This window comes from Colossoma macropomum, unplaced genomic scaffold (assembly GCF_904425465.1).
Source record: "Colossoma macropomum unplaced genomic scaffold, Colossoma_macropomum, whole genome shotgun sequence".
Classification (NCBI taxonomy): Eukaryota; Metazoa; Chordata; class Actinopteri; order Characiformes; family Serrasalmidae; genus Colossoma; species Colossoma macropomum.
The window spans coordinates 22,548,462-22,558,797 of NW_023494800.1; the positions used below are offsets into that span (position 1 = coordinate 22,548,462).

Consider the following 10,336-nt stretch of genomic DNA (forward strand, 5'->3'; position numbering starts at 1 on the left):
ACAATGTCGTTAAGGTCCCATTAAATGAACTTTCACAAGGGAAAAAGGCATATCTGTACCTTTCCTTAAAAAGGTCAGGATGTACTATGGTATACTGTACTGCGTTGTCTAAGTAAAGGTACTGAAGACTTGTGGGTGCCGTTGAAGTCACAGTGTTTGCATCCTGAAAGACATACTATACAATGAGCTTTTAAAAAAAGGCCAACCAATAACAGAACATTAAACAACAGTTAGTTCTGATGACACAGTGTGGTGGGTTGTGTTCTGTGCAGTTATCTGTTGGAAATCTCGCTCTTAAAGACTGACAATGTCTCTTTAAAGGGCCCTCATCATGGAAAACAAAATTTTACTCTTTTTTTTTAAATAAGAAATCAATGTTTTATGTTTGTTAAGGTTTCAAAATGGACCATCAATTTTACAGTCTATATGGTTCATACAGGGAAGGCTGCAAATACAGCCTGTTCTTAATTCATTGTTTTTTTGTGATGTCACAAAAACTGACACATTTGAATATGAATTAATGCAGGACAGGCAATCTAAACAGAGAAAACATACATATATGAGTCCTAAAGGGACAGTAACAAAGCCAGTATGTTTACTTCTAAGGAATAAAGAGAGATTGGAAAATGGCCAAATGGCCATGAATTATGACTGTTCGTGGTACACAACACCACACAAACGTGGGCATCAGAGAAAAGAAAAACACAAGAAAAATATAGGATATGGGCCCTTTAAAATATAGAACATATTCTCATTATTTTTGATGATCACTTTATGCTGCAGCTAACTGTTACTAAGTTTCTACTTTAGCAAATAAATAAACAGAAAATGGGTATGTTAGATCAGGCATTCTTAACCTTTTCCACTTCAAGGTCCACCTGTTTATCTATTTATTATTTATGAAGGCCCACAGGAAAACAAAAATACTTTTTGGGACATTTTCAACATGGCAATGTTTGGGTGCCACAATATGCAAACATAAACTATCAACAGATTAGGCTAACATATGCTTGTTTTATACCTGAGATCAGGTGGGATGCTGACAAATTAAGCAACATTTTTCACTCACAAGTGAATAACTGAAATGTTGGGGCAGGGAATTTTGTTTCTAGAGGCAAAGGACAAAAAGTAGATATGCGCTGTTGTTGCATGACTTGTTTTAATATTGTTTGTCATTTGAAAACATTTTATTGTTTGTCAATTGAAATTGAATTGACAATTATTTTTTCACTGATTTTTATGATTAAGTGCCATCACTGGCCCACTGGACCACCACGGACTCCTCCTTAGCACACCGCCAAAAACTACCACAGGGTGCTTTCTGGCCCACTTGTGGTCCATGGCCTGGTGATTGAGAAACACTGCATTAGATAACTTCTATAAAATAATATTTAACCTGCAGTCCCTTTGGTCGGATTCTGAAGAAGAGTGTGACAGCAGGCCTACATCAAATTCTGAACCTGTCGTTGCTCCTAAGCAAAGTTTTGGTGAGCAGTTGTGAGAGAACAACTAAACATGCTGGAATTAGCCAGAAACAAACAGAACACGATTCAATGGTTTACAGACTGACTGGAACAAAATTACTTTTAAGTTAATATATCAAATACTGTAAAAGATGAGCTGAACCTGATATTGCGACTCATTTAAGACTGTAATGCAACCGATACTACTTTTCCTTCCCTGTGGTGGAAGGAAATGGAAATATTAAAGCATGTTTAATTCAATGCTTGGGGCTTCTATGTTTTACTTTTTTCTTTATTTTGCAGAACTATTGTATAAAAGCAACAGAACACTCAAGGTCGTATGTTATCATTAATAACATCACAGCTGCAGCTTGTGCCTGTAACAATGCCCTCTCTCTTATGTTCTATCGCTTAGGTAACAAACCCTTCCAGAGATTGCAAACCAGTTTACTGTCCACCTGCATCTGTTTTTGCAGTTTGAAAATCTGTATTATTCTCATGCAAACTTGCCAACTAATCGTTGCTGATTTATCAAGAAGTAAAATTTCAACTGATGATCTTTTTTTAATCCAGTAATCGAGTTTGAGTAGTGACAGCTGTACTATATTCAAGACTTTAAACCCTTTAGACTGAATCTGGAACTAACACTAATTCAAACAGATGTTTGTGCATTTTCTCGGCCATTAACATTAAGTTTGAATATAAATGGCTGTCGGATATATTAGTGTGTGCCAGGCAATTACGTCCAAAAATGTCAGCTCTCACTGGAAAACAAAGGATGACAAAGGTTGCTGCTTCTTTAAGACTGAGCAGCGCTGACAAGTCGAACCAGAGATCAACAGCTTGCACAGATCGGGTGTCATAACATGTCAGCGTCATTCTTTTACAGCCCAGTTAGAGAGTGATGGGACACTGAAGAAACAGAATTAAAGTGATTTAGAAGTAGCAAGTACGGTAGCAAATATGAGGCAACTGGAAGCATTTCTCCACTTTGTGTGAAGCGTCTTTAACAATCTGTGTAATGTAGTGGTAAACATTTCACCTGAGCATTAATAAATGAACAAATCAGAAATTGAGCATTTATTATGACTGACAGATGAAACCCTCAGGGTCTGATGATGTACTGAGCCTATCTGGACTCTTTCTGCCTGCGTGTTATGCATGAAACTGGCAAATGAGCCTAAACGCGTAGTTTACGGTGTGTGGGCATGGTAAACATGCAAAATGCGCATCTCTTGCTCATGCATATGCATTTGATGGAGGGCTGTGCAAATTAACTACAGTTTGAACAACTTGCGCCAAGTTCTCTCCACCTTTTAAATCCAGCTGTAAATTTGTATTTGGGTCTCAAAAGAGGTGTTGTTAAAAGACTTCCTTTAACGTTGGTAGAAGAACAGCAGCTGGATGGAGGCACAAGCCTTGAACACATGCTAAAAGAACATTTATCATCAGAATAACACTGTTTAAACTCTCTGGACCAGATGTACGTGTGGGAAGATGTAGCGCGAAATATGGCATGATGCAGCCGTATGTGCATACAGGCTGACTTTGCCTCCATCTAGCTGCTGTTTCTTCTACCAATGTTAAAGGAAGTCTTTCAACAACACATCTTTTTATAAACTTTTATCTTCTTAGCCAAACTAAAGTAACACCCCTTTAGAATGTTTAATTGGGAAAGAAGTTTATTTCTGTTTTGTCTCTTGTTATCTTGTCTATTATGTTGCTGGCTGCATTATTTCACTGCCTTTTTTAAACCCTGCACCTCCCGAGTGAGCAGTTAGTGAGCGGGGCTGCACACAGTTTGCATGCTAAGCTGCAGTCTTAGTAAACTGAAAGTTAAGTTCAGGCACATAGCAAGGCACATTTTGTGCTGCAGCTGCACTCATACATACATTTGGCCCTCAATGTCAGGTAAGATCTAATATGTTACTGTGCATTGCACTTGGAGTACTCTGCACAACAAAACTTCCAATATTAAATAAGCCTGATAGAACTAAACTTGGAGATAAATTTTGATATTTTAACTCAGAAATAATTCATTCATTCTAAGGCAATGCAACACGGATGAATTCAATGTGCAAAGAAAGGATTTTCTTCTTATTAAACTTCTGTTTTGTGGCTATGCAGAGCATAAACAGTTCAAGAAAACCATGGATTGTTGAAACACTTATAAACAGAAGCCAATGCTTCAGCCCTCCCAGTGTATTTTGACTTCATATGTTTTCCACCTACAGCAAAACGGCTCAAATTTGTTGTCTAGGGTAACTGATAATACAATACAGATGTGGCAGATGGAGATTAAGCTTAAAAACACTGGAGTCTTCCTTTAACCCTGTCCTCTTCTATTCAGTCACATGCATCAGTTGTCTCCTCCCTTCAAACAGCAACACACTGGTAGCCATGGCAGAATTCAGGCTGTCCACTCCATGCACCATGGGAATCAACAATCTCCGCCCCCCTGTTTGACCAGCCAATTGCAAGGCTTCGCGGCTCAGACCATGAGTCTCTCCACCAATCACCACGGCCGTATGCCTACCGGCCCATCTGATATGATAAGGTTGAGTCTCTAAAACCGGCCTTGTCGACCTATCCTTCTCATAGTCTTCACCATAGCTAAAATCATCCTCATAATGCATTTTCCAAGAGTTATGGCGGCTGCTGACCCATCCATAGTCTCTGGCTTTTTTCTGTTGCTGGGGTGCTGCTGAGAATTCAGGTTCCTTTGTGGTTCCTCTACAGTTGTCAGCCACATGGACAGTTGTGTTGGCAGAAAGGTGAGTCTGAATATCAGTCCAGGTAAGGCTAGGAATTATGGGTAGGTGAAAGTGGGCTCCCATGGCAACACAAAGAACTTTAGGCTCCCAGATATCAACACAGCCTAAAAAAAGGATTGAAAAATGACTGTTTACTCACATTCGCATACATATTCAGCTCTGTACTACACTCTTTAGCCACGTTATTAGAAACTCTTAATTTGTAGCTCCACTTTGCTGATGTACAGTTTGGTTTAGCCATCCTCTAACCCTTTATCAATAGTCAGCTTCTGACCACAGAGCCGCTCTTGGTTGGATATTTTTGGTGACAGTGACACTGGCATGTGTAAAAAATATGTGTAAAAACCCCAGCAATACTGCTGTGCCAGATACACCTGTACCATGCCACTGCCATGTCAGCGAACTGTAGTGTTGAGAATAGTTCACCACCCAAATAATCTCCGGTCAACCGCTATCTTGTGGTCAGAAATTTACCAATGAATTGGGTAGAGGAGAGCTGATTACAGACAGGCTTCAGATAGGCTACAGTATGTAATGCACATGTATAGTAAAACCTAAAAAGTAAGTGTATCTCAAATTGACCATTGAGATGCACTTATATTATTGTAAGTGTTTTTAATAAAGAAGCATGGTAAATGTAAAGGCCTATTCATACCATTCGGATTTTAACAGTTGGAAAAAAACACATGGCAAGTTTTAAAAACAAACATGCACATATTAATGTCTCTTTCACATTGATTAAAGTATTTAAACTCTATTAAATTGGACACTGTCACTTAAATATATATAACACCGGCTTCCTGCCTCAGTTTTAACCCGGCATCTTGTTAGTTCTGTAAAATATGACGATTTAGATCTGTTTTTGAGTCTTTCTCTGGTAGGTCGCACTGCAGCCTACTAATTACTTTTTAAGAACAGTGAATGAAAGTGTTTTATGTCTGACAGAAAAAGCCATAATCTCTGGCAAAAGGAGTTAAACATATGTTGAAAATGAAGATGTGAGCCAGACTCAAAAAACTTCTTTTACTTGAGAAGTTACTAAAATGCACTTCTCTGAGATATCGCCGTTTCCATTTCCTTATGCTAGCTTATCGCAGTTTCTCCGCGAATCGCTGTGGTGGTCTTACATGTTTTTTTTTCTTCAGTTTTCTTTTTTTTTTTCAAAACAGGTTAATAAAAATGCTCAACACTTTTTTTTTTTTAAATGTCTGAAACATACTTTGTCAGATGTCCACGTACCTTGGTGCAGTGGAATATAAATAATTGGATTCATGGTTTTTGATACTATTTTTTTTATATATATGTGGCACTACTTTGTCTGTACCAGCTTATCAGGTATCAGAAAAAAACATTCCTACATATTGTGTACTGTGAAAACTTGAATTATCGTGATATTACATTTTTGCCATATCATCCAGTTTTACAACATATGTTTATATCCATTGTTTGTACATTTGTGTATCACAGTCTGTTCATGCAGTGTTTTTTGTACAATGTGGTTTACCTAGTGTGTACACCTTTTAATTGCAGCAACTACAAGAAAACAATACATTTGTTATCACTACTACTTCAAGGAATCCATTCTTCCTTCCTTATTTGTCTTCTTCTGGCATTCTCAGTGTTAATTTAAAAAAAAAAGAAGACTTGGGTTCCACTCTGATGAAAATCATGTTTTTTTTATCCAAAAAATATACTTGCACAGGCCTTAAGCCTTACCAACTGACAGAGGCATTCCATTTTCTTTAGTTACTATAATCAGTGGTGCGAATTTGTATTAATTCAAATCCTATGCCTTACATATATGGATGTTCAAAGTCCAAAATCTACATCCATTTAAAAATTGGCAGTAATTAAGTGAGTCATTTTAGTAAATTGAGAATATCCGCTATGCAGATACCTTTAGTGAGCAGCACGCTGTGGCATCCAGCAGCAGCTGCGCAGTGTAAAGCTGTTCCCAGGTATCCAGGGTCTCGCACATTATCACAGATAAGGGTCAGCGGCAATGCCTTCCCAAACTTCTCCTCAGAAAACTGCATTTGGGACACTTCAGGACGTTTGAAGACAGCTGTGAATATAAATAACAGGTGAGTTTTATAGTCTGCCTGCTATAGGGTGAATGGAAATGTTCCTCCTAAGCCCTTCACTAGCTGTTTTTTTATAAGCAATTCTAACCACGGACCGTAACGAGGTGGGATTTATAGCCTGCTTTCTTTACACATAGTTTCTGCACCTCCTCTAGCCTTTCTTCATTCCACAGTGAAACTTTACTAAATACAAACACTAAAAGCTTTGACTTGTCAAACACAGTCAGTTTATACACTGCTCTTAAGCTTCAGTCAACACCATAAATGGGGACGAGAGACTCAGAAGCTCCTTCCTGTAACAACTGGTCTGTATTAATGGCAGCTTGGCTGTTTATAGTTACTAAGTTTACATGTACACGAATGGATTGATGTTAGTCTAAGGGCGTTTTCTCACTTGGACCATTTCATCATTTCAAGTGGACTCAGACCACTGAGTTGTGGTTTTCTGTGATTTTAATCGGCCCCAATGGACCGAACTCCAGCCAGAGTGGAGTGCATGTAAACAGGACTACAAATGGACAGGTATGTTTTAAATTTAACAGAATATAGGAATAAGTAAAAAAAATAAATAATAATAATAATAATAATAATGATTTTATATATATATATATATATATATATATATATATATAAAATACAATTCTAACACAAAATAAGAAGGCCTGGCCATTACCTATGAGGTCTTGTGGTGTGTCAACATCAGACCAGATTCTCATGTCCTCTGGCTTGACTCTGATTAAGCCAGCTTGTGCGAGTTTGTTCAGGGGAAGCTCCTGAAGTCTCTCCACAGTAGTGAAGAAGATGTTCTGTGGTGAAGCTCCCGCATCCAGAGCTTCACTAATGAGACGCCTTCCTTCCAGAAGAATTTTGCCTTGTTGTTCACGAAGCTTCTTAGAGTGAGCCAAGTTAACCAAACGTCTGCAAAAGTTCATACGAAAATTGAGTTAATGACTTCTGGTTTGACTATTGCTCACAGATCAATTCACGCTTCAACTGTCGCCCACATAAATGATCAGGATAAACACATGTCCACATATGTCAGACGCCCTTTCTAATTGGTTTCTAAGCTACTTTAGGCTGCACTCACTGTTATGTAATCTGCACAGAAAAGCACTGTGGTTTATAAAGGGGTAGTGTATGGTCATATGACTTTCATTTACTCTGATACAGTTTTAAAGTGGAATTCCAGCACTTTTTCAACATTTTTGCATAAGTCTGTTGCAATGTAAACAAAGTCCTTTAGAGAAGTTTGATATGAAATGGTGCATAATAGAGGAAGTTACAGACTCTTTCAACAGATACGGGTTGATACAGATTTCTTTAAAGTGGTGGTGATAGGAACTAGGTATCACAATGTCAACATCACGAATACACCACAAAAGAACCTTGGCCTCTCTTCTGAGTTTTATATGTAATGTTGATGATGATAAAACAGTGGAAAATCTGAAAAAAATATGTTTTATGGGGACTATTTTGTCTTACAACACCCTGCCTGTACTCCTCCACCACGATTAACGGAGCATATTAATTCACACCAAACCACTCTGAATGACTTTGTTTGCATCTTAACCCTTTAATTATGTGGAACTTTAACTACAGTTTACTGAAATCCAATGCTAACACTCACGACAGTCTCTTGTCACCAGGTTGGGCCTTTTCATACCGCAAGCCGTCTATCTGGTTTAAACGTGAAAACCTGGAAGGAAAAGTAGCTTCTCTGCTCTCCGTTTTCTGAGGATGTGAGTGTGTGAAGTGCAGAGATGCAGCCCGAGCCTCGTCTCCATGTTTCTGACCGACACTTCTTTCAGTCTCGTTCACTGGAACGGAGTCTCGGCTTTTAACCCGCAGGTCTTGTAGACCTGAGGATTCGGACTCGGGGCGGACACTCAGCGGTGAGCGTCTCACATATCTGCTGATTCTGACTGTCCATGTCGGTTCAAGTCCTGTACACACACCTCCAACGTACCGCATGAGCGTCGCCATGTTTACTGCTGGTACAGGGCTGCGTTCCAATCCGTGTGCTTGCGCACTAAGACGCTCAGATAAAGTGTGGGAAATTCTGCCGTTGCTCCTGACCGTTAGTGCTCCAGAGTCTGAATATGATCCGTCTTTGAGCGACAGCAAAGAATGAAATCTTGGCCGGACTTCTTGTTCCCAGAATTTCATTACCACTTCTCAAACCATGTTTATGTTCATTTTACTGCTTGAATAAGTGGCTAGCTAATGGCCAGCAAGCTAATCAACTCAGCATTGCCTTCGAGTGTGAAATGAAAGGAAAACGATGATGGTATCTGCTGAGCTGACTGCAGCGGCTTTAAGTGCACTGAGCAGAGGCTTATTGATAGCGTTACACTTAGTGTAACTTGGTAACGTTATTATACTAGAGACCGCTGTACACTGGCCAGGGTGCCAGCATCCAGACGCCAATCGGAACACCGCCACAGCAGAGAAACGGCGACGCAACACCATAGAAATCCACCATAGAAACTGTGAGAGTAACGCTATGGAAGCAGGACAGTGCGCTAATATAGTCCCCTTGCAATTTAACTGTGTTACTGAAAATAACAAAAGAGTTTATTTAAAAACACTGAGGAAGTAAAAAGAGCTTATATTAATACACTGAGGGAGTGCAAGAGTAGATGCAAGAAGGCAGTAAATTTGTTTGTTTGTATGTATTTCATTCCTTTGAAATTTTAACGTCATTTCAGAATTTCTTAGAATTTCTTCTTGGTATGTCCTTCTTTTCCTTTAATGACAGTGCACACCTAAGCTGGCGTGGACAAGTTTGTGTAGAAGCCTATGATCAGTAGATCAAATCCACCTGAGAATTGTCTGAACATGCAGTGAAATGGAAGAAATAAAACAAAAAACCTCAACTTTTTGTACAAAGGCTTTACTATGATCACAAATCTGTTTGAAAAGTGACCTAGAAATAGTGCAGAATTTCAAATATTTTGTCTTCATTTTCATTTGTCATAACTTTGTTTTAAATTTGTAAAAATTCTAACATGTTCTGTTGTTTATTTCCAAGTTTGAATGAAGAAAATAGTAGAATTTCTACACACACACACACACACACACACACACACACGCATTCATTTTCTTCATTATCTTATAGTTTGCCCACATGGTCCTAGAGGCCACATATGGTATATGGCTGAATTCAGTCTGTAATCAGGTTTGCTCACTGGACCGTTATGGGCAATTATGCAACAACTGCTCTAAATCTACTGTTTCCAGGATCAGCAGTGTGTGTGTGTGTGTGTGTGTGTGTGTGTGTGTGTGTAAGAGAGAGAGAGAAAAAGAGAGAGAGACTAAATAAATGGAGGTAAAATAATGGCTGTGGGCCAAAAAGTCCATCTCAAATCAAGTTTTTTTACTTTATTACATCACACCCCTGCAACATTTTGGTGCACTGTTCAAAATACTTTTATTCCCAAAATGATGAAAGATACACTGGTAACTTCACATCAGAAATTTTAAACATTTACAAATAACTCATAGACTGGCCTCTCGATCTCCACAGCAGTGCAGGCACTCATCCCTTCTGCACTTTCCCTCCTGACTGCATCACAGCTGATACACAGGATTATGGAGAATGTAGGATAGTCTTACACTGCCTTTAGTAATCAGCCAGATGGATTTACCTCAGCAGGCGGCTTCTTATGCAGACATTTAATTCAGACATGACTGGGTCCTTCCTCCCTCTGAAAACTGCCTGAGTGGATGGCGGTTGTTCATTTCAGCCAAATGAACAGCCTCTATTAGGCTTCCTTTGAGAATACACTCAAAATCCAGCCTCATAAACAATGCTTAGACTTTAAGATTTCCCTCTGCTGGTCTTAGAAAAAGACTGAACAGTTTTCTTGGAGTGTGTTTTATATGTATGATCTATTCCCATCTAGTCTTCTTACTGATCTGGAAGGTGTCCTATATGTTACAGGTTGAGTGAGTAGAGAGCACTTTATCAGAATTTCAGGCTTCCACAGTCACACTTATGCACATGAAGGGGTTG

General features: G+C 39.0%; 1 protein-coding gene across 1 annotated transcript; it reads right to left on the bottom strand.

Annotated features, from left to right (window-relative positions):
• Window positions 1–3,630: 3,630 nt before the first annotated feature.
• mrm3b (mitochondrial rRNA methyltransferase 3b) lies at window positions 3,631–8,584 on the bottom strand. The gene is made up of 4 exons (XM_036589016.1): window positions 7,949–8,584; window positions 6,995–7,239; window positions 6,135–6,302; window positions 3,631–4,341 (listed from the first exon to the last, which is right to left on the bottom strand). Exons 1-4 carry the CDS (start codon window positions 8,485–8,487, stop codon window positions 3,806–3,808), a joined length of 1,488 nt encoding a protein of 495 aa, XP_036444909.1. The 5' UTR covers window positions 8,488–8,584; the 3' UTR covers window positions 3,631–3,805.
• Between the last annotated feature and the right edge of the window lie 1,752 nt (window positions 8,585–10,336).

What these genes read in the sequence shown, in the direction of transcription:
- mrm3b (XM_036589016.1), bottom strand. Translation starts at nt 8,487, where the DNA reads ATGAAATTCTGGGAACAAGAAGTCCGGCCAAGATTTCATTCTTTGCTG. An exon ending in CACACCACAAGACCTCATAG is followed by an intron (nt 6,303 to 6,994) that starts GTAATGGCCAGG and finishes TTATATTCACAG; the next exon opens with CTGTCTTCAAACGTCCTGAA. An exon ending in CAGCGTGCTGCTCACTAAAG is followed by an intron (nt 4,342 to 6,134) that starts GTATCTGCATAG and finishes TCCTTTTTTTAG; the next exon opens with GCTGTGTTGATATCTGGGAG.